The sequence below is a fragment of the Myzus persicae genome, unplaced genomic scaffold (genome assembly GCF_001856785.1).
Source record: "Myzus persicae strain clone G006 unplaced genomic scaffold, MPER_G0061.0, whole genome shotgun sequence".
NCBI lineage: Eukaryota > Metazoa > Arthropoda > Insecta > Hemiptera > Aphididae > Myzus > Myzus persicae.
In genome coordinates this window covers 124,020-150,525 of record NW_019102476.1, presented here as the reverse complement: position 1 = coordinate 150,525, position 26,506 = coordinate 124,020, and the positions used below count along the sequence as shown (strand labels likewise).

At 30.5% G+C, this 26,506-nt stretch overlaps 1 protein-coding gene across 1 annotated transcript; it reads right to left on the bottom strand.

Annotated features, from left to right (window-relative positions):
- Positions 1–4,525: 4,525 nt before the first annotated feature.
- Positions 4,526–21,399, bottom strand: LOC111032237. Its single transcript, XM_022312506.1, has 5 exons — positions 20,842–21,399; positions 9,082–9,230; positions 8,679–8,848; positions 6,396–6,576; positions 4,526–6,145 (listed from the first exon to the last, which is right to left on the bottom strand). Exons 1-5 carry the CDS (start codon positions 20,896–20,898, stop codon positions 5,944–5,946), a joined length of 759 nt encoding a protein of 252 aa, XP_022168198.1. The 5' UTR covers positions 20,899–21,399; the 3' UTR covers positions 4,526–5,943.
- Between the last annotated feature and the right edge of the window lie 5,107 nt (positions 21,400–26,506).

Genomic DNA, 26,506 nt, shown 5'->3' with positions numbered 1-26,506 from the left:
TATTCAAATCCTTGTTTGTAGCTTGTTGTATGAGACGGACAAATGGTAATAAATGGATTAAGAATTGGCCTTACAAAGCTAACTCACGAATACTTGATAGCCTAAAAATAATTGCAGGAATTCTATGGCTATATATTATATGCGTTTATTATTAATCTTATATTAAACTAATCGATAGTCACTGACATGAGATATAAAAAAAAAAAAAGAAAACCTGATTAACTGATTAAAATTCTTACGCACAAATTGAAACGACAACAAAATTAACAATTTTTAAAACATACATATTTGGAACAACAAATTTAGAAATTGTAAATAAACAAAAATGTAAATAGTTTATATATTTGTCATATATATATACGATATACATTATACAGATAGCTAAAAATGTATGAACTATGAAGTAATAAGTTATATTACTAATAACCACCCATTAATAATAAATAAAAAAAAGCTGGTAAGTGGATGTCACTCTGTCGTACAGAATAGGTTACAAGTGGGTCGCTGTAATGGACGGTGTTAAATTTTAATTCAATGACATAACATAATTGTATGCGAAAAACGATTCGAAGACAGTCTGTCAGAATATAATATTACTTAGTAATTTAGTGTATTTTATGATGTTATTGTGAATTGTGATTAATGTAATTTATTTTATTATTCAGCATTAGTACTACAATAGGTTAAGTTTATTTTTGCTAAAAAAATTACATTTGAAAGTCAGTGGGTGTATAAAATATAAGAAAAAGTATAAAAGTTTTAATTAGGTACCCAATAATAATTTTAAATTGAAACAAAATAACTTAAATCATTATTCTTGGTTATTTAATAATATGTAATTTTTTCAAAATTTGAATATAAAATTACTATAAAAAAAACTGCGTTTATATATTTTTTAGATTTTTTGATTTTAGAATTAGACTTGTGTGCAACTTTGTCAGGGGAAATTAATTTCGGATTTTCGGGGAGGGAAGGGTTGTAAGCAAACAATGTGTGTTGTTCTAATTTTTACAATTTTGTATAGAATTTAAATTTCTGCAAATTTGAAAGCTTTTAATTCCGCAAGGCTGAAATCACGGCAAGATTTTGGATCTCGACAACGGTGATTTTTTCAATATAGGGTAATATTTAACAAAGGTATGTAATACAAGTAAATGATGTTAAAATATGTAAGTAAGCTTGAATATGTAAAAATATGTATTATTAAGCATACCATTATAGCATAAGCATTATGTATTATGTATTATCAAATATTGAAACATACTTACATACCATAAGCATTCAGATGGTTCAGAAACGTATTTCTATAGAAGAATTGTTCGATTACCATCACTCATTACAAATATGTATAAACATATAAATCTGCACCCTAATCATAAATATTTACGCTTGAGGTAGATGTTTCACTGTTCAAGTTTGAAATTAACTCGATGTATGTGGTGTGTCATTAATTTACGCTCGAGGTGGATGTTGGTGTGTCTTCTTTTTTATTTGCCAATACATTTAATTTAATTTAAGCTTTTTTCTAAAGAAATCCATCTTAAAATTTTGTCTTTTTGCGTTTTGCCATTTGAAAGCAAATTAGTTAAAAATTAAATACAAATTAGTGATTTTAACACGTACCTACGTAGTCTTAACACTTCGTAAATCGTTGAACGTAGAACTAAATGTTGAAATTGAATACTGCCAGGGAAAAAAGTTTTAACTATTATCATATGGTATATTATACTATTAAGATAAGATTACTAAAAATAAGGTCTTAGTCGATTACACATTCTAATGGTAATGCATTATATGTGTAGCCGTGTAGATAATATTATCAAAACATCAGGTTGATACACCCGAAGCATATTTATCAGGTATTGTTATTTATAACGTAGACCATAGCTGTAGGTTCTTCATTATTCATAAGTTCTATTGTTGAAACTTAAAAATCTAAAAACATATTATACTTATTTTATTATGTATTCAGTGCTTACGACAAAAATTAATTCAACCTACAGTATTACAATTACTAATAGTAAAATAAATTACTTTAGCAGCAATATAAATATATCTCAAAATAAACTTGAAGTATCTACTTCAGGCTGACAGACCGTCTTCGTTCAGAATTGTTGTTCGTATATTCAATGATTTATCATTGAATTCAAATTTAACACAACATTACAGTGTTTTACTCAATGACGAGGTCTTGACCTACCCGCAGCATACAGGGTGATCCATTTAAAAGGGTACACTAATTATCTCGAAAAGTATACTTTATATATTTATTAATATATTAACTTTTTAAAAAATGTTTTTTTTTTAACTTTTAGGTTTATGCTTTTCTAAAAGTTAATACTTTTCAAGATAATTAGTGTACCCTGCTCTTAAATGGATCACTCTATACTGTACAGCAGAATGGTTCCTGTTTTTTGGATAATCATTTTAATTTCATATTTTAACGAAATATAGGGCAAGAATATTGAAAATGTACAAACTATATTTTTTAGTTAAAATAAAATTAATTTTTGTTCCTAAAATTTGAAAATGTACTGTCATGATAGCCACTCATTAACTAATGACTAACTGCAAGAGCGTCATCATAATCCTATATATATGTATATCACATTGTATATACACTATACAGTCATACCCACTCGGCTCATGTTTATATTACAATATAGACAAGTGTAGTTTCATATTGTTAAGTCCTTATCAATATAAACTCTTCTATCGCCTCCGATCGACCATCAGCCCGATCTACAGGACATCACTCCTCCGGAGTATATGTACGAGGGGCTCTGGTCATGTCACTTGTGTAATGAGCTTTAGTAATATATATCCAGTAATCAGTATAATATATTTTGTGTCTTTAAATAATAAATCTATTCTTTCAAGTATTTCTGATAAAACAGGTATTAACTGTGTTCTTAATTGTTATTACATTTTAAGTAGGTACATCAATATTAAACCTCTTTCTTCTGCCTTCGTTTAGAGAATATATGACAAGACTGTAGTTGAATTAGGGTGATTTAATTTATTATATAGGTAATCAAATTCTTATATATATATATATGTACTTATATGTGTGTACACTGAACATATATATATATACATAATACATATACAAGAAGGTAGTAAACTAGAGAGTGCACGTAATATATATATATAGGTAATACATCACACATGATTAAAAGAAAGGTAAATACTTATACAGAGTGTTTCTGAAGTGTGTGAGGTAATTAGTATAAGCATACTCACTGTGATGCCACAATAAAGATTTGTTTGGAATATTTTTTCTAACTTCAAAATGACACAAATGTATGCTAGTAAATTTGATCGTTTAAAACTCTGTTAACCCTAATTTTGTTATTATTTCATATTTTTTATTAGTCTACAATGTAAATCAATGTGTTAATTAATCGTGTATTATCAATGACAACAAATAATTATCACCACTGGTTATCTTGCAGTATTCTCATACAAATCGATGTGTCACACGACTTTTTTTTTTGGTTTGCGATTCGAGCGCGACAAAGCGCAAAAATGATGTGATATCTCGATTCGTAAGAGAATTTTGCAAAAAATACGACTAGAGTGTTTATTTTTACATTCAAGATAATATTCTACAAATAAATTAAAAAAACTCAGATTTTGAAGTTAGAAAAAAAATTCCAAAAAATCTTCATTGTGGCATCACAGTGAGTATGCGTATACTAATTACATCACACACTTCAGAAACACCCTGTATATTACGCACACATCCTATTTTTATATTTTGCATTGCTACAGTACCTATATAAAAGATTTCTCATAAGTTTTCTCTACAAAAATTTTAAAAAAATGTTGAACGATTTATATAACATTATACTTAAGCGTATGATTTTTTTTGTATATTGATATTCTTAAATCGAGATACTTGAACGAGTAATTTCTGTGTTAAGAACATAGCGAATTTGGACTCAGCAGAACCTGCTTTGTGTTGCATTATAGTGAAATTATTTTTGAACTTTAAACTTTTAAAGGTAAAACTAGTATCTAGGCCTAGATTAGTTAAACCCACTTAAAAATGAAAATATCAATAACATAGGTACAAACTTAAGAGACGTCCTCAATAATAATCTTTCCTTTAAGTTTATTAATATAAATTTAAATAGTATTTTTAGTGAAAGACTAATTACTTATTCATTATACCTAATATAATAATATTAAAGTAACAATGCAAATTTAAATTTAATGAGGGTATATAATATTGAATTTGCAATGTTATATCTAAATTATTTTGTAAAACGGAAATACTACATACGTCATGAGGTTTCATGGTATTCCTTTGTAGCTCTATATCAATATAGATACTCTTATTATAATAATTATTAGTCTGTATAATGCAAATTATAAGTTTAAGATGTTTAAAGATTTTGATAATTTTCAATTAACAAAATTAATATACTAAAATTGTATAATTTGTAAACATTGTTGATGTTTATAAAAAATCCATATGATCATTATTAGCAACAAAATAATTTATACAAAATAAAAACAATTTTATCAAGCATAATTTTATTTTTTATCTGCTTACATATAAATACTTATATATAATTCATTAATAATAAATGACAAAAAGCACCTACTGTACATTTTTATTTACTATCGAATTAACTACTTTTATATACATATACAAATTATATAAATGCAATAAAATGCAATAAAATGCTCATGTAAGACATTATTGTAGGCCATGTCTATTTCTTCAGATTATTGAGCGTGTACGTGTACCTACAATCTACATTATAAATATGCCTAGGTATAGTGTATACTGTGTATAATTGTCAATCTCTTTAAGTATTTATTGCCTTTATAATAGTGTACAGTTATATAATATACTACTACTTTTATATTTTTATAAGGTACCTACTTTACCACTAGAGTTTTACAATTCTTAAAAAAAATGTGTATCATGTAATCATATTATTATAATGTAGGTAATTGAATCTGATTTCTTGGTCAGTTGAAATGTTAATAATATATTTTCTCTATAATACAAGATATACTTTGGTAAAAAATATTAATTTAAATTTAAGATTATTTATCTTAATATTATTAACTAAACTAACTTATTATTTTACACATTAAATGAGTTAATACAGTATCACATAAATAAATTAAAAACCGCTTTCCAGCTGTTAATGTAAAATAATCACTTACAGTACCTACGACAAACACAGTATTACACAAAATCTATTTTGTATACGCGTAATAAATTAAACATTTTTGGCGCCAATACATAAGTTGAGCATTATATTATATAAATAAAAATCATGTAATTTATATCATCATTATAATAATAAAATATACCAAACATATGTACAATATACAGTTGCGTCATGAGAATTCTTATTTCCGAGGGGTATATTGCAGAGTTGCCCCTTGCATATATTTTTTTAGGTGAGTGGGCAGACTTTCTATTACATAATCCTAGTCATGTATATTGGTGTTAAGTTTTCAGGGATGGATGCGGGTGGATATAACTTCAATGTTGGCCCCAATAATAAAAATAAAAAATGCGTGACGCTACTGTACCTACTCATATTCACGCGTAAACGTAAAAGTACACGCGTATACGTGTATATGGGTACCTAAACAATAATCAGATAGAGACGAAAAACATATTATAAGTAGAGGTGTGTTACGTCATGGAGTTAACGAGGCATTCGTTTTTTTTAAACGATTCTCATGAACTTATTGAATAGTACCCATATATAGTAATATAATACGACATTTTAGTATTGTATATAATATAATATACAATAATATGGACTATATTGTACACGACAATAATATGATATGATATAAATATAGACAAATATAGTATAAACGGCGAGGTGTATTTTCTTCTATATTATGTAGGTATACGATGACGTTTAAACATCTGCAGCGGTCATATGTATCTATAAACGCACTCTAAGGACGAGGCATTGCCGGAATAGTAGATACCAATTCGTGTGAGGTGGACCTGGAGCCCTTTGGTTTGCATACACATCCACTTTCCACGAGAACGTAATCCTGGCCGGTCAGCGTCACCGGTCCCAAAGGTATTACCAGGAACAAGTATGGTACGTACGTTTGTGTACACTCCCCTCTGACCATGTCACACTCATTTGATCTGTAATCAAATCAAAAATCAATTTCTCACGTAATCTGACAAACCGTGTTCGTATTTATAACATGTTGTTTATATATTATTTATACAGTACGATAATATACATATTTGTACATAGCTACGCAGTGGAAACATTTAATATATACATCAATAATTATAAGGCGAACACGTGGAGTTCAACGGCTGAACGATGGATGTATAATAAGTAGATAGTTATGACTCATAACTTATGAGTTATGACCATAGTACTTACTCGCAAACTTCGTAAACAACTTGTTGTAATAGATCCGGGAATTTTTGAACGATAGTCACAGGTTGGCCAGACGTCAGCGACACACCGTACATGGGTGCAGTCGTATTGTATCTGGTACGGCACAGCCTGTTCGGCGTTTGACACAGTTCACGATTGGCTGGTGTTGATCCATATTCTCGAGCTGAAAAATCATAAAAATAATGGTTAATAAATAAAGTGGTAGATTTACGGGGAGAGAGGAGGGGGGGGGGCTAACTTTAACTTTAACCGGGTGGGCTAGAATAGAAAATTTTTGCTATAAATTTTTGAAAATTATAAGTTTTTCTTTCATATTCAAAGTTGTCCGCTAAGGACCCTTTGTCTCCCTCCCACTCGTTTGTTCGAGGTACAACACGTGCGGTTGTTCCGTCCGTCTTTTAACTTTTTATGCATTCGGAAAATAAAAACTATTATTGATATTGAAGTTAAAAGCAAAAGAAATACAAGTATTTCACAATTAGAACTATGATTTCTGACTCTCAGACAAGTTTTTTATGGTAAATTTGACATTTTTATTTTTTTAGTATTGTATACTTATATTAAATAATAATAATCATTTCATTTTATGGGCCTGGAGTGTTTATTTACTGCTAATTCATGTACGCCTACTAAAAAATGAGAATATTTTCAAAATGTATTACAATTACATACATCTTTTGTAGATCATAATATTACAGTAGCCACAGTAGAATTTAAGTTGTGGAGAATAAAACTTTTAAGACTTTATTGAACCCCCATCACTTATATCGATGCACTTTTACTATGTGATAAACACATTTTATGTCAATTTAGGTGAAAATTGACACAACCCCTTGTTGAAAATTGAAAATGTAAATGTAAATATGATATAGAATCGTATTTTATTTTTCACTAGTAGTATCATATTATGTTTCCCCGGAACCGTAATTCATCTGAAATATTTTTTTGTTGTATATTTGAACTAAATCGTATTTACTTGGAATAATATATAACTGTTAGCTACATACTTAATTGAAATTTATGGTGATCCGTATTTCATGGTATTAATATAATTAATAGATAATATATTTCATTGAACCATATTATATTTTATTAATTTCAAAAATATTATGTTAAAAATATGTGTATATGTGTATTGTTCCAATAATTGGCATTACACCCGTGTTATACCTATTGTTTGTGATATAGGTACTTGGAATTAATAATTTTTAATAATCGATTTAAAATAAAATTGCTTAACAGCAAACTGGTTCAAAGAAATACTTTTAAAAAATAGAATAGAAGATTTATTGTAAGATGTGGTATTTATTTAGGTAGGTAATTACTTGAACATTTTTATAATTTTTAATGAAATAAAAACTTCCATTATTATTGTCATTGAAATGTGAAGTAGTGAGCATAAATAATGATTATTCTATAATATAATCGTAGTAAGTAATGTAAAACACACTGAACATAATTTAACATTGAAAGTATTTAATTTTAATAATAATATTATAGGTACATATTATTATAATGGTAACCCAATAATAATATGATATATATATCAGAAATATAAGATCTATTTAACCATTTTTATTTAGGATATAAAATTATATACACTTCATTATTGCATTTACAGGTACTTATTTATTTTGTTAAATATCCCAATAAAACTCGATTCGTTGCGCAGTTCAAGTAGAAATATAATATGAAAAACGTTTATTCTTCAAAAATATAAATGATCTGAAGTTTTACATATTATAGGGAAGTATTATATACAATATATAATATGACTTATATTTCGTTTCGAGAGTTATTACATTTATTTATGATACCGATTTAGTTTTTACCTATTTTTTTTTTTTTACTCATTAATTGAACGGTCGCAGTGACCAGTGGTCGTGCAATGTGAGAAGCAATAAACAGAACAAAATAATTTCAATTATCTTGTCAAAATGTATATTAGAAATAAAAAATATAAACCAAGTATCAGATTATATTTGCTAAACGCCTGGAAATAAGTATAATAATCATATCAGGTTTTTTTATTTATTATACTTACATATTTAACCTAAATGTTCAAACTGTCCAATACATGAGTATATTATATTGATTTTTTATTTATTACTTTAAAGATATTAAACAAAAAATTATAACATAACACTTTAAAATCGACTGTAAATAAATCGTAAAGTAAATAAAAAACCTTCACAATATACATTGGTTAGGTTTTAAATTTTACTAAAAGCTAAAGACTTACTATAAATGTAATACACCACTTACCAGTTCTACTGATAGTGTAATCTTCGTTGTGATTATTAATTTTATATGTTTTGAGCAGTGTTTCTCGTACAGTTTCGGGACTGGGTTTTGAGTCTGCGTGAAAAGCATCACGCCCTGTCCTTGATGATCCCCAGTTGTGGGTGCGCCTATAAGTGCCGGCTACTATCGACCTGCACATTTTTGAATATGTAAACAAACTTTAAAATTAATTGAACTTCGGGTTCTTAAATTAAGGTAATTTCCGAATAACCGAATAAACGGAATAGTTTATGATACTAATAATTGAATTGTTCAACGATGCCAACTAATTAAGTCTCAAAAACTGGGTCAATTTTTTTTTTATCGATTTTTCTAACTTTGTTGATATGTACAGATTTTTTATGTAAACATATTTTGTACTCACTCAGGATAAGGTTTACCATTGGGACCGATGCAATCCAAATTATCGGTGAGCGCATCGCCCCGCAAGTATTTCAACGATTCACCATTGCCGCCACAAAGTTCAGCCCTCGTATACTTGCACAAGGATAAAACAAAAACCATACGCAATAACTGTAAAAATAAAATAGATTGATTATAATTAAATACGAATAAACATTTATAAAACCCTTCAACATTTGTTATTGATCACGCAACAACAGAACAAGTTACCATAAACATAAGCTTTGAAATATGTTTATAAATAGTGTAAACTAATCCATAAATAATAATTATTTTATTTCTTGAGACCAAAATTGTATTGTTTTGTTTAAACTATTGTTTATTTAAAACATTTTAATAAAAATACATTGATATCTGGTATATAAAATATTAATTCTTAATTCCATGAATCTATACGTTATTAATTAATACATTATAATAATTATTTCATAATTTGAAGAAAAATAAAACCAACAAATTGGTAGCTACCTATATAAATTATAATCTGGTTTTGGAATCCAATTAATATTTAATCAGTTTACTGTTCTGAAAATTATATTCAAGTTCTGCCTATTATTACAGATATTTTTCAATAACTCTCATTTCGAAGTCATTTTAATTTTTAACACAATGTTGTATAAAAGTAAATTCATCCAAATATATTACCTATCTGAATTGGCGTCATTATTGTATTTTTTAACTCAATAAAATTGTAAAACGTATAAAAATAAATACCCTATAAAATAAAACTTAAATTTGCAATAAATCTCTTGATACCTGTTCCCTTTTATAGGCTGCAGTAATAGACAATATGATGTAACACAAATGCGAACGTTTAAAAATATTAAATTTTAAACAGCTAATAATATTTAGATGTGTTAAATATATAAACGTATATGCAAATACAGAATAATATGAAAATAGTAACATCATTTTATAATTATACAGCACATAGGTATATAATATAATATGGGAAATGGATAAAAAATTGCTGAGAAAACAAAACGTCGCATCACGTAAATTTCCATGTCTTTGTATATTATGTATGTTGTATTTGGATAATAAAGCACCGATTGACCTACTATGCTATAATGTATAGTTTCAAAGACGCTTTTGTAATTAATCGTGTAATTAGAAACCATCAGTCGCGGCAGTGCGGTCTTCCGGCAATACTCCTGCGTGTATAATATAATGGGTATATACCGTATAAACGTGAGCGTAAGCGCCTGTGTATGTCGTATTTGTATGTGTGTGCGTGTGTGTGTGTATAATATCTGGACCAAATACATTCATAATAGGTCTTCGGGGGTATATTATAATACAGCTGAGTGTGTTTAATGTGTTTATAATAAGTCGAGGAAGAGGGAAATAAAAAAAAAAATCACCGCATAACGGTGTACACGCATTATTACGTCCAAGCTGTACGTTATTTTCATTTGCCATTTCCGATCGGCAAATTGATATTCTACAATCTATACATCCATTACAATAATAAAATACATATCATATCATCATTGTAAAATATGTCGATATATTTTCGATTACTGCATTGATGCCAGTGACGGCTGCAGACTGCAGTGACTATGACATATTATTTTTTACCCACGGCCGCCGAGTGATAAAATGTAAAAAAAAATCCACGTGAACGCAATTTAAACATATTTGGACTTCGGTATAATATTGTGCGCATCATAACGCATATATTATTATACCTGCTGGTCATCTCGGAACGAACGTTTACAGTTTACACCAGCTGTACAACGACTGTGTGTAACCTTGACCGCTACGTATGAATCGAATATTCGTATACACCAGGATACAGGTACGACGATTGTAAAACGCGATGAAAAACGCGACACACCGCGTGCGCAAGACGTGTGTGATCGTCGTGGGGCCCGATCGTAACGGGATCACCGCGCCGCCGCCGGAGACTTGAACGCGCGTATCCCACATGCGATTGGGTGGAGATCGGGTGTACAGATACACCGGGATAACCCACATTTTTATACCGGCTTTATATAGCCACGTTCGACAGTCGGCCATTCGTATACCACGCACGGACTCCAGCTGGCGGCGGCAGATATTTTGACGATGATTCATGGCGGGCGATTGCGCCCGAGACCCATTGACCCAAATCCTCAACGACGAGGACGTAATCGCAATATCATTATTATTATTATAGTAATTTATTATTGTATTGTTTTATTCCGTGTCTGTCGGCGCGGCGTATACCTATATGCGAATCACAAGTTCCGCTGGTCTCGTACATCGTATAGCACGGGACTATTATTATCTATTACGGGGTGATTCGCCAAGCATGCCCACCCGGCACCCACCGGCCACTTTTATCCTACATAATATAATGATGCATCTATTTGAATTTAGGTTTTTGCGAAGAGTAAAGACCATATTATTTCTCATTCCCGAAGAAACTTCTTTTTTTAATAACTGTTACTCCTGATGATTTTTGTTTAAATGTTGACGCTTCCAATTGAAATTTGAACGTGTGGTTTAGAGTAGGTAATTACATTTTATTTACTTAGAATGATAGTCCTTAGTATAGTAATTTTACATCAAATATTAAACTTATATGTAATATTTAGTCTAGCATACTCATTATACTCGGATAATCTACACAAATTACGCAATTTTAATGCATTTATAATAATATTGTTATAATTTTCAAATCATCATGGCCTCCACGTATTCTACACCTATTGTGTACTATTATCCTTATTACACATAGCTTAATAAGTCAAAAACTATTCATTCAAATTTCGATTTAAAAAGTTTTCAAACAAATTATTCAGTTGACATATTATAATGAAAAATTGTGGTTCTCATTTAGGAAATAGAAGTTTGTACCACCACTATACACTTCTTAAATGGCATAAAAAAATTCAACTATTTGAAAATTAGCTACTTAAGTATTGGTAATTGAAAATGCCAAAATTAGAACAATTTAAATAAATGCATTATCGTATGATAAAATGGAGTACATGGGAACATAACATGGGACCCCATAGGGTAATTTTCAGAGAGAGGCAAAATGAAACTAGATTGCAAAACCTATTACTCTATAGACGAACATAAAATGATTGGTTCACCGATTTCGCATTAAGCAAAAGTCTATGATGGTATCGAGTATGGTATTAAATATGAATTAAAAGCATAAATAATTGGTCTTGCATACTTTATTATTTATTCTAAGGGGGCCCCTCTCCTTGTCACCCCACCAAAGGACGCCCTTGAATCATTCTGTTTATATATAATTCTTATTACTTATATATAATAACTGCCGGACAATCGTGTGCAGTGTACGGACTACGGACTGTGCGTGTATAATATTATTCCATTGTGAGTACCTACCTATATATGACGTCTATACGTATATTTGCGAATCGAAGAGATTTTTCTCTATACCTACTTGACATAATAAAATATTTACCGGCCGTTATTATTAAGTATTAAATATCTCGTACATATATCGTCATGTCGATAGTATCGGGGTAATTATGATGATATATCTGCTACGAATTTGTTAGTATACTTCTGATATCATGTGGTTTTGTACTGGTAATAGCCAATAGGTACGATCCATTTCGTAAATGCCGTAAGAGTTAATAAGGAGTTTAAAGATATCCGTTAGTCTATACTCTATATAATATGTACACAAATCTTCTCATCGAGGGGTTTGGATTTATTGCAGAACGGTATTTTGACGAAATTATATATCCATCAATTACGTTTTTCGTTTCGGTAGCGGCAATAAATATCTTTAAGTACCTAATAACTGTCTGTGGTCTGTCCGCCTGTATACATCTGTTGCTCCAGGAGATAATAGTTCGTATTAAAATACATAACATAACATTTTATGATCATTACATTTTTCAGTTGAAGATTTTTATTTAGTTTGTGATTACAGCACCTTATTGACATCAGCTATATTCTTATTTAATATATTGATACTTACGCACTTTAATTGTAATTTGATCAAATCATTATTTGTAAGCCTGTGCATTACGCACTTAAAAATTAAATTGTTTTGTTCTCGCGGATTCGATGTATAAACACAGTTATTACAGAATTAATGGGTATCTATTAGTATATACTTTAAATCACAAACTATTACTTAGAATATTGAATAATTCGGTCAAAATGTCAAAATGTCTGACTTTTTAAATATTTTTGTAATAATTTCGTTATTCCACTCTTTCGGACATAACTATAAACTATATGATTTGCCAGCTATATACTTCTGCACTAGGTGTAGACATTCTACATAGCGTACCTAGTACTACCAACTATGTAGGTATTGTAACACCTAAATACATATAATTCGCTTCCGTTATGCGATACACATATATTAGACTTTATAGATTTGTATTGTGTCCTATATGCTCTTTTATGTATGTTACAATATAACGGAAAAGTAATACAACGCGAAAATCTATTTAGTTTCCATGTATAAGTTTTATAGGTTCTGACTTTCTGTGCGGAGAAAAAAAAGCTAATGGCTTTATGATTTGAAATCACACAGCTAGGTAGTTACTACGTACGTGTGTAACACATCCGTCGAGGTCTACACAAATATTATATTGCATTGCAATAATACAGCATTATAACTCTCACGACAATTTGATGGGTTTATCAGCCGTCGACGGAGTGGTGCAGGGAGTATTATGTTATTGTCTAGTTTGACAATATATTATATTATATAGAACTGCATACCTATAGATTTTTTATATAGAGTATTTCAATTAATACCCACTGTTTGAAAAATGTCGTGCAATCGTGGTACCGATACACATAACTACATAAGTATATTATAACACAGCACACCAGCAGAATTGATTCACTGAAGAATTTAATGATAGTGAGCTTAGATTATATAACAAATATAAAATATTATATTATGTACTATGTACCTAGTACTAAGAGTAAATAAAAATAGATCGGTCGTTGTCAGCGTCAAGTTTGCAGATTTTTATAAAAACACTTCAATTATTCGACTGCCATTCAGTACCTACATTTTAAGCATTGATATCTTTCTTAAGTTTCTCACAATAAACTATGTTAAATATTTTGCTTTAGGCTCATCGCGTATATGCGGCAGGTATATACTTATTGTACTATTAGAATTCTGTGGGGTATTTTAAATCTGTTTTACACCCATAAAATATTATATCCATAGGCGGGCTCTACTTTCGTCTTTATTCTAGATAATCCGAAATGCACATAAACCAGTTCAATTAAACCTATACACAGCATCCCTCGATGATAATTCAAATCATCGTATATTCGTATTATCTATTCAAAAAGGCACGTCAGTACAAAAGATACACTATAACCTATACAGTATTCAGTAGCTTATTATTTATTGTGTCTAAGGTATCCCGTTGTTTTTTAATCCAGTAATTGCCAACTAGTATATTTAATATATACATTTGTGAACACGATATTTACTAATACCCGTTGGTTACCTAGTGCCTATAGTCGTTTCTCTCTTCGTATTATTTTATGGTGCAAACTGCTAATCATTCGACCAAACGCCGCCACATGCGTTCATTATTATATTATTGACACTAGTAATAAACTGTATGGAATAACTGCTCTTGAGTATTAGTATACCTGTTACCTACGCACAATATAGAAATAGGTGACTGTCTGTATATAATATATATATGTTTAGGGTTTAGCAGTTAAGCTGTGTGTTTACTGTTTCAAAACAGATTAAAAGTTTGGAAATATAACTTGAATTTTACTATTCACTAGTCAATATCAAAATTATAACATTAAATTAATCAAAATATGTTCATATAGAGCAGCTGTCCCCACAACATCTAAAAAATATTGTTATATAATACATTATTTGTAAATTTATAATATCAAAAAACTGAAATTAACGAATACGAATATAAGAATAATAATATAGTCAAATTATAAGAAGTGCTGAAAATAATGATATATTTTGGTTTCAGTACAGATATTTAAAATAAATATAATATTGATAAAAAAGTATAAGATACAGGGTATTTTAAAAAAATGCATCGATTTACCAGTTTAATACGGCTATCAGCAAAATCAAGACTTTATCTTTCTTATAGCCCCACAGAAAGAAGTCACGTAGTGTGAGGTCTGGTGATCTTGGAGGACAGGAATTGAGATGCCAGTCCTGGCACCTGCACGACCTATTCAGCGTTGTAGATGGTGATTAGTGGAAATTTAGGATATTGTTCGTGTTAAGAGTGGTGGCCACATTAAACATTTGTAGGAATATATTTACTTTTTCAGTTCCATTTTTCAATAATGAGTTACAGTCATTCAAAATCGATGCATTCTTTTTGAAATGCCTTTATGAAAGACTACTTATTGATATCCACAGTTTTAGACTGAATCAGTGCTTGGTGGCAATAATCGATATGTATCAACTTTTTGCCAACTTCTATCGAAATTTTTAGGGTACATTTATTATGAATATTTTTTTTACGATTTTTTCATTGTCTATATGATTTTGAGATTTTATTTAATCCAGCAGCATATTTGGGAACGACCAGGCCTGTTCGCTCGCTTTGATTGTCGAAAACGGAAATGTTCGCTCATTTGGACTGTCGAAAACGGAAATACCCACAGATCTGTTATGAAAACGTTTGTTGGGTTATAAAAAATTGTCTTAATTTCGTTTATGTAGTACCTATGTACATATGTGGTAGTTACGACACAAATCACGATAATGAGGAAGTGTAACCTTCATAATATTTAACTTTATACCATCACTAATGGATTGAAATGTTATTAAATTGTCTTTCGTACACTGTATAAGTGTTTTGAAGTCACGGTACCACAAATTATTCCATTTGGATTTAATGTAAATACCTCTTATACATTCCTACTGACGGAGTATGGAGTATCCAAGACAAAATAGTCAAGCTCTTAAACACAGAGTTAACGAGACAACGAGCTCGTTAACGAACAACTGATATAAATATCAGTTTATAATAATCTCTGCATGCATCACGTCCAATACATCTGGTATATATACGTATTATGTATAGTATGTATCTTGTAATTTATAATATTATGTGGACCATGAACTTTAAGGATGTACTGCAGATGACATTTTATATCTACTACATACCACACGGTAACCCATCAACAGAATATTCGATAAGAGTATAAGATAAAATCGGTTTTCAAAAATTGTTTTCGCACAGCACAAAATAGCGCGTGGGTCTCTCCGTGTTTTTTGTCCTTGTTCATAATTTAATAATTTATCCAAAATCACAAATATAATTGTTCGAAAACAACTTGTCGATGGTGACAAACGTAGCAAGAGACCCGCAATAACTGTATAAAGTAAATATGCAATTATCATAATAATTCAACTCGTATACATAGTGTGTGTGGTGCTGGTAACTTATAATTATTGTAGTTTTTGTATATTATAAGTAAATAATCATTTCCGTTAGAATTTTTTTTCTTATTCCATCATAACTACATACATAAAATGTTTATGCGATATATTTTTTTCCTCGGATGACGCACCGGAAATATTTACGGGAGACTCATGAGAACCGGTCTATGTTGATTTTTCAAAAATAAAACGAATAAAATAAATAAATATTGTTACGAGGACTTATTTCTATATACATGTATGGGTACAGTATTCTTCCAAGATACTAAATCCGTCCTCTACGGTATCCGCCGCCGCCGCCGCCGATATGAATGAAACTTTTAAACGAACAGTAATCGTAATTGTTCCCGAGTCACGCGTGACGCACGTTTATACGGACATTGCGGTCCGCGCGGATTCCTGCGGTCATTCGTGCTGCAGTCATTGAACTTGCAGTGTTTTTGTTTCCCAGCCGTTTTTCTACATGAACGATGCTAAATAATTTAGTTAGGATTACTTTTTTCTTTTTTAAAAATGGTTTTTACTATTTCTGTATCATATATATATATATCCATCGTCAGCTGTCGTATATTTATATACATACTATATATATATATACATTTGCTGCGACTCATGACAAACGTGCGTGACCGACAACCAATTAGGATCTCGGCTCGTTGTTAATCAGGATCACAAAAGAAATAACTCGTTATAACCCCTCATCAAGCCATCCAACACTTAAAAAGAGTTACATGGAATATCGATTATCGTTTACGGGACTGCGTCGGGGTAATCTGACTACATATATAAATAGTATATGACGTATTGACGTTTATTCCTTATACTATTGTTATGTACGAATGAGAATATGGTTGTCAGATGAAAACGCGTCTCACTTTGATCTGGATATGATTATTTTGTCTTAATCGTGTTCGTATACAGTCGATTCCCTGCAGAAGAGCATTTGTATGTATATTATGTATGTAGTGCTGTATGTATAATAACTGATTGAAATATAACGTCGAATTCCACACAGATACACCTAACTAGGTTTGTTTGAATAATACCGATTCAAATCGTATAAGTATACGTTATTCGTGCGAGTTTTGAGTCCGGTTTATGATTTAATTGATAAAAGTATTTATTTTAAGCTTAAAATCTTCATCGGGTACCTATATACAGTGTCCTACACGTGACACGTCTACAAGTAGAGTACTTAGTGATTAAAATATTTAAATTGTTCGTTTTGAAGCGTGTATTCATATTTCATAAACTTCATTTCAAATTTCAAATAGTTATAAATCGGATATCCTAATCGGGCATTCAGTTATTTAGTTATAATATGTATATAATATACTTGTTCAATATTGATAGTATACCTATGGGCTATGATATATTATAGGCGTAGAATAACAATAAAATCTTCAGTTGCAGAAATATTCATTGGTAATGTATAATATTATTTCAACTTCTAGTAAATAGGTATGTCGTTAATTCAATTCATACAAAGCCATATCATGTTAAAAAAACGAAACAATTTAAAACCTGTTGAAATTTAACAAGTTGAAAGTATAAAAAACATTCTGTAAATGATTTAAGTAAATTTCCGAGTGGATTGAAAATGTGTACCAACATACCTCAATACATATAAATGAGGTAAATGTTAAACGCATAATACGTGTTGAATGAATGATGATGAGTTAGAAATGATTTTTGAGAGCATACACAAATGATTGATTGGTTATTGTTTACGATTACTATCAATCGACGGTCTACACGTTCGCCTAAAAACATTCGATTACTTAGAACGAATTCAATAGGTACACCGTGTACAGTACGATAAGATTTAAATTTGATTGGGCCTCGATTCTATTGTACTCGTTTTGATTATAATATTATATTTATATATAATCATTTAAATCAATAGTGTGACGATTTGAAGTTTCGACTAAATTTGAGTACTTATTTCTATTATTATCTGGAACGTATGAACCTACAAATATATCGTCGGAGCACGACTATATATCTGTATTATTAAACATATTATTCTTATATTATGTACCTAGGTTTTAAAATAATCATAAATATTTTATACAAAATGCATTATTATTAAAAAGATTTACTTAGAAGATTTATTTGCACGTTCTGTGTAATGTGTATGAAGTATATATTGTATAATATTTGTTATACACGTGCGTACATTTCAATATTTAATTTATATACATTATACATACATTTAGGTTATATTTACTTTTTTAAAACATAACGGAGTATTTTTTCTTTATAAATATACAGTTCGCATATATTATACCCACTACCTCTCAGTCATAGTTGAAATTTTAAAATTGCATTAAATTGGAATGCAAATTATTCAATTATTAGGAGGACGTTTTACAAACATGTGTTGTCTACTTATATCCATCGTACAAACGTATACGTCATGTGAAATTTGAATTCAGCAGAAACAATTGAATGCAGTTAGCTTTAATATGAACAAACTGGTGAAAATATTATCTGTTTGGTTTTTATTATTTTATTTCTCTTTGGTTAATATTTATGTGAGTTCTGAGAATTTTTAAATATATTTTACTTGCTCGTATAACTTGCTTGAAAATTGAAATATCGTAAAAACCAACTTCAAAGAACAAAGATAATGTTTGATAACTCTTTCTAATATTACTAGTAAAACTACACTGCTATACAAAATTGGTTCTGCTGAACGCGAATTTTCCATGTCGTACATTTGTTAAAACGCAGACAACACATACCTATACGTTTTACTTTTACAACTAGATAATACATTTTAATTAATTGATTTTTATTATTGAAATCAAATGCGTAGTCATAATCTGTAAGTTATATCTTTATATGTGTAATAAACTAATAATTAATAAGTAATGACTAATGCGCACAGACAGACAGACATTACAGGAGACAAATAAATCAGATTATAATATAATATAATGTTTTACAAATACAGGTATAAGAATGAAGAAGTCATACATATTGGAAGCACCTCTGCAGAGGTGATTTACCACTAGTTTATTAATCTATTACTCGTTAGTTGTTATGACAAAAATATTATTAAAAAAATAAAAGTATGTACATCAAAACTACATTGTATTAAACATAAGTAATCAGTAAAATATGTTATTCTATTCATATAACTCAAGAAGTCAAGTTTCTTCTTACTGGAGTTAACAAAGTATTAGCCGATATTTAAAAAAATATATTCAAATAAATACGGTACAAAATGTTTATATAAACCTACTATAGTATTATATTATACATATTTTATAATATAAACCACCTATATATATTATATATATCTGTTAAAATTTTTCAAATGTAATTCTTATTACTTTTGCATTTATTTGTTATTTCTGTAGTATTTATATTAATTATTTTGTTGTCAACTATTAAAAAAATTGTATTGTGGTTTATGATCGAGTCTGAGACGAATATCAAATGTTATGTTTAAGCGAAATTTGTACTTAAAGTCAATAAATAGAATATAAAAATGCATGGATAGATTACATTACATATATTTCTTTAAAGAGTTTCAACTGAGCTTCAACCGATTGAAATTGTATTATCGATAATTTGATGATGTGAGGGATTTCAGTGATTAGCATAATATTACGTCGTATACTCGTATACAATACATGTACTATAATTGTACTGCCTACTATTCAGGACAGTATTAAGGTTCGGTGGTGCATCTGTCAAATCATTTTTATTGTGAATGTAGTTTTGTTTTTAGTCAAAATTTAGAGCTGCAAGTCAATAATTTACAATTTTTATCATACATATATTTTTCTCTTTTTTTTTCAAACCACAAACCCGTACGCGATTTCAATGCCATTTTTTTGTCTATTGACGATTTTAAATTTAACATATACTAAAATAAAACATTTCTATGGTTATAAATTATAAATTATAATACTATATATTTTTATAATAGCTGTTTTTATTATTGTAGAAATTAGTAATCGAAATATATTAAAAAACATTACTACGAGATATAATACTCTATATAATTAAGGTGATATTAATCGTCATACTAGGGTATTTTAAATTTTAACACAAAAAATCAGTTGAGTTTCAGACTGTAGAAATGATTACAAGTAATCGGATTTATTTAAAGGGCTCTATTAAGTATTATGTCCTGAAATGTTGGGCCCCTTATCCAAGCCCTCTCGTTCTATTTTCAAGTCGATTAATATGGTAATTGGAGTCGCCAATTCTGTATGACACATCCCCCCCCTCAGCACAGATTTTTCTGGAGCCGGCCTTGTAGGTTAACCTAACTACTTGTCGCAGTGACAATACGACAATTTACGACTTTACCTTGAAAGACGACGACCGGTGGTGGTGACTAGGAACTCCTTTGCCGGCGACAGTCATGGTGACAGAGATCGCTGGCGTCCGTTCGACTCGACGTGACGACGGTGCGCCGGTGACGGTAGCTGCTTCAGCTGCTGTATCGGCGGCGTTTGTAACGAGAGGTTACGAGCGGTCAGGCTGGACGACAGCTACTATAGCGGTCATGTCCCGTGTATACGCGCGAGGTGGACGACCAACTGCTACTGCGCTACGCGCGGTTGTCGTATGTGGTCGCGCGCGCGCGTGTTTTCCGTTTTGCGGCCCCGCGGCGGATTGTCGTCGCGGTGCACACGCGCACGTCCAACAACGGTACGGGTGTTTTTATTTTTATTTTTCAAATTTTTCGCAGGAACTTTGCGGCGACGACGACGACGTGTGTTTTTGACAAGAGTAACGCGCACGCGGAGGAGTCAACGACCGGCTTGGACTTCGGATGGCTGGTGCTCTGGTGGTGTTCTGCGCCGGAGCCGACGAACGCGATCGTGACCCCTACTATTATAATAGGTACGCGCCGTGATCGTTGACGGATCCACCCCACTGCCGTCCCGCGCGACTCACGAGATCTTGCCGACTCGGACCCGCCCGCCCGCCAGCCGTCATCGAGTACGAGTCGACGCCACGACGGCGGTGTATCCACACGCGGCGGCCACAACCGGTCTGTGCGGACGAGCGCGAGCTGCACTCGTTCGCGCTTAGCATTGCCTTAGTGACGACTTCGCCGCAACACACACCGACTTGACGTAATTCCGTCATATTTTTTGTTCTGCTGCTGCCCCGCCTAAAGATTTTTTTTGACATTTTCTGGACTTGAGTATTTTTCGGAAATAATTCTTCTGATGTGCACACCATTCGCGTATAACCCGATACTATATACTTTTCTGCCTAGACATTTATTATTTATACATTTTTTTAAGTTTCAGATAGAAGGTCGTTGAGAATGACAATGTGTAAACTGTACATGTTATAACTTATAACGGTTATTTTTCCGCACTCCGCCCATGATGATGTTGATATATTATTATATTAAATCCATTCGAAACTTTATCTAAATGTATACATTATACAGCGACACAGAGTTATTTATCAAGCATGAACAACTAATCAACAAATCAGCCAATAACAAAAGTTTAAAATATTAGAACTAAATAATACGAAACTATGAACACCGCTGCTTGCGCCACGTCCGTCCATAGTCAATCTATTTACTTAATCTACACATTTTCTTAATAAATTAGACAATAAATAAATACACGTTTATTAAAATGTTATTTCATAAAATCTGACCAATTTAGATCAAAAAATAGGTCGAAATGAAATATATCTCAAAAAGTCCAGAATAGGACTACAAATTATTATAAAAAAATTTCAATATATGCAAAAATATGCTTAATTAAATTTTTAATGTGTATCATGAAACAAATTTTAAGCTTATTCTTCTATTTCTAAAACATTGATGGGAAGTATTGAAGGAAGTATAGGTACCAGGTACCTGGTACCTACCTATGCAAATGCTATATCCCCACCCTGTTAATAATTAATATACTAATCCATCAATGTTTTATACTAAGTATAATAAACGCTATATTCTATAAATAATTAATATTATTCTTTAATACCTCAGAAACTACTGGTAAGATTTTTGATTCAGATAGGTGCATCAAGATTTCATAATAATTATAGTCACTTCGCAATTTTTATTAATAAGGTAGGTTTTCATTTGGAAAAAAAATAATTTGTAATCCCTTTTCTACAACTAACCTATGACATTCCTTGAATGTTATAAAAAGTTAAATAATTGCAAACATATTCCTTAAGAACGGTATTTAAAATTTCCAAAAATCAGGATTTGAATAAATTTATTATTGAAGGAAAAATGTACATCAATATACGACGATAAACCGCATTTGTCCAATATTATAAAGATATCACTGCAGCAGATCTATAGTATAGCTACGGAGTTTTCTACATATTATATAAGGAAAAGGTCCAACGCCTCTAAACTGTGTCCTGTACCTATAATGTGCATTGCAAACATTTTCAGGAAAACACACACAACACAGTTTAGTTTTTAATATTTACGAATAATAACTGCAAAAAATACAATTAAAAACAGAAAAATGTTTCCATAAACATTACGTCTACGTATATTTTCACCAGTTCAAGATCAACTCTGCAGTAAGGTTATATCATAAAGAGTTTTGTAACAGTATAATACAACTATTTATAGATTTTTTTTTATTGTTGAATATTATTAGCGTTGTACTATTTTATCGGGTTTCGACCAGTATACCTACCTATTATGACTTATTATATTCTAACACGTATAGACAATTCGTAACGAAAACGATTGCTCATCGCGCTCTCGTGGAACACACTATTATTATGGAGCAAAAAACTGTACGTGACTACGTTATATGTAATAAAAAAAGAAATAAAACGTTTGAATACTATTTTCGTTTGAATTCGAATTTCGGTTAGAAAAAATGTTTTAGATTTTTTAACGCACTTTAAAATAAATGGCCAACTACACGTAAAAATATTTTTGCCCTGACTTTGGCAATGACTAGAGAAACGCTATTGTATTTTCAGATATTTTAGACTAGAATTTGTAAAATGTTTTTTTATTTAACAGTAGTCTATGCACTGTCAGATCACTTCTTGATGGTAAATTGGAAGTATAAGAATCTATCAAACAAAAGTTTTATTAGAGATTAAACTAGAAAGTGAAAATATATATTATTATTAATAGTCAATAGGTTATAGATTAACACGTCATAATGGACGGTTTTTTTATAAAAATAAATATTAGATCATATTGCTGCATTGATCTTCCAAAATATTTTCCAATATTATTTAGTAAAAAGATTTGAACGTTATAATAAAAATCCTACTTTTGACATTACTGAAATTCCAACCGACACTTGGGCTTAATGTTTTCAATTCGCCAGTTGTCGATCAGTAGTTACATCTCCAATATATAATTCACACTTGAGTTCAGGGTCAAATAAGACCGGTTAGGTTAGGTTCAAGATGGTTGTTATTTAAGAGTGTGCAATGAATCAAAACGACCAATACCTCTTGACTCTCGTAATCATACACTGAACAGACTTTAAATAATAGACTACCTATCTATAACTAATAAATGTAATGTCTGGTTCAGGGTTACATAAAACTTTAATGGACCGTTATGTGCAGTAATCAATTCACGTACAACGGCCACACGTAAAAGTTTTATGTAACTAACTGATTAGTGATTACCATTAATGTATACATCACTTAAATTAATTGTACCTTAAGACTTAAAGTGACTTGAACGATTAAATGCAGAATTAAATAAGAGCAATGAAGTACAAAAAGTTGAATACGTTGTATTTAACATTAACGCGTATATAGGTATATTAATGTTTGTCGTTTGAAGCAGCTTCAATTAAAAATTAAAATTAAAATATTATTATTAAGTAAACATCATTTTTTACATTATTTAAATTTAGATTTTGAATGATTTAAATTTCTTAAGAGGACGCCACACCCGCATGTGTTGTCTCCGTCTTACAAACGTTCAACATAGCAAAAACTGTTTCTCGCGAAATAGGACCACTCAAGCTGTAGTCTAAGCTAAACAACCAATTTTTCATATTATTAAGAGGATAACATTTACTGTGCAACATCGTTATTTTTTTGATACCACAAATACAAAAACAAGTTATCTAAGTTTGAAATAATGAATTTTTAAACAAGAGAACTTTTCTTGTATTTGTGATATCGAAAAAATAAAAACGATGGTGCACAATAAATGTTTTCTTGTTTATAGTGTGAAAATATGGTTTCTTAGCTTAGATAGCTTGAGTGGTTCTATGAGGGATCTACTAAAGTCCCAAACGAAGAACTTAAATTATTCTAATCTCTAATCCATAAACCTTCGTCCCATATTAATCAACTCCTCTAGTACGTTTGAAACCACACGCTAAACTACGACCTCAAAATTTAAACATTACCTTCACTCGCATCCCATTATTATGAACAATTTAAAAAAATTTCACAATACCTAAAATACTGGTTGAAGTGGGGGGGGGGGGGGGGAGTCCCTCTTCTTATTTTCGGGAAGATTTTGAGTCCTCTTTCATTTAAGTCTCCAAAGAAGAAACGCTTAACAAGAAACGTAATGTAAATTTATATTGTGTGTTAATTTTAATAAATTACACACTCTCTCACTAGGCGATTAACCGTCGAAATTAAATGTAATTTATCTCGCCCGAATAATATCCACTTTTCTGAAGATGGGGACGCTTAAGATTATTAATCGCCTAATGTAGTAGTGCACTGTCTGGTATGTATAGTTACAATCAGAGACTTTATATCTTAGTCCGTCACCACATTAGACACTATGTCTAAATAAAGATAGATACCCGGTGGCCGGTTGCTAATGTAAATAACCTGATAACACGTACATTGGATTAACGTTTTATGAACAAAGGTAAATGAAAGAAAAAAACTATGAAGGATATACGTAGTGAGTTTAATTCTTAAAACAGTTTGGATAAATATAGACTTTGGAAGAAGAACTTTGGAACGTTCCTTAATTTTTGGTGACTTTTAGTCCCCCTTGAAATTTTCCCACTTTAACCACTGCCTTAAATCGTAGCCTCGATGAAAATTGGTCTCGTGAATATTATAATTTTATGTCCATTTTATTTGATAATAAATAATAATGATAAACAAAGTTTAAATTTATTTAAAGCTAAAATTAATAATAATAATTACTTAACCTAAATTCATTTAATACAAGAAATAGTAATAATAATTACACAGTGTGTACAACTGTCATATCTCGCTTTTTTTTTATTTTACAATATAATTTTTAAAATTAACACATAAAATCATTTTTAGTAATACATAATCATAAATAATTAATACATAATCATAAAACATGGCGCAATAGTATTGAACCTCGTTTGATATCTATAATTTATAATTTATACACGTCAAGAGAATCAATTAATTAATGGAGTTCAACAAACCAGACCCACTGAAGTTGACAGGTAACTTGGCTAAACATTTTAAACATTTCAGACAACTACAAATTTATTTTGATGCAACTGAAAGTCATGCAAAGAAGGAACCTACGCAAGTGGCAATACTATTAAGCCTTCTGGGGTCGGATGGTTTAAACATGTACAACACACTTAAAATTCCAACTAAAACTGTATTTGAAATATTGAAAGCATTAGAGGCTTATTGTATATCATATCAAGACGTAATGAAACTATGGAACTATACAAAGTTTTCACACGGAAACAACTCGATGGTGAACCATTTAATAAGTATTATGCGGATCTTTGAGAATTAGTAAAGTCATATGAGCTTGACACCCGTGAAAACAAATTATTAAAAACTCAAATCATTCTGGGAATATCGGATAAAGAATTACAGGCAAGGTTATTGCGAGAAGAACTAACCTTAGAACAAACTGTTAAGCACTGTCAAATAGTGGAACAGTCTGAAGTCAATCGCAAACTCATCCAGGAAGACGCAAAAACACTTCTCAACATTGAGGCAGAGAAACATAAGAAGTCAAATCAGTTAAGCGAAGGAGTGAAATCCAATTTTCGAAAACTAACTCAACATTCAA

What these genes read in the sequence shown, in the direction of transcription:
- LOC111032237 (XM_022312506.1), bottom strand. Translation starts at nt 20,898, where the DNA reads ATGACTGTCGCCGGCAAAGGAGTTCCTAGTCACCACCACCGGTCGTCG. An exon ending in ACCGGTCGTCGTCTTTCAAG is followed by an intron (nt 9,231 to 20,841) that starts GTAAAGTCGTAA and finishes TTATTTTTACAG; the next exon opens with TTATTGCGTATGGTTTTTGT. An exon ending in AATGGTAAACCTTATCCTGA is followed by an intron (nt 8,849 to 9,081) that starts GTGAGTACAAAA and finishes AAAAATGTGCAG; the next exon opens with GTCGATAGTAGCCGGCACTT.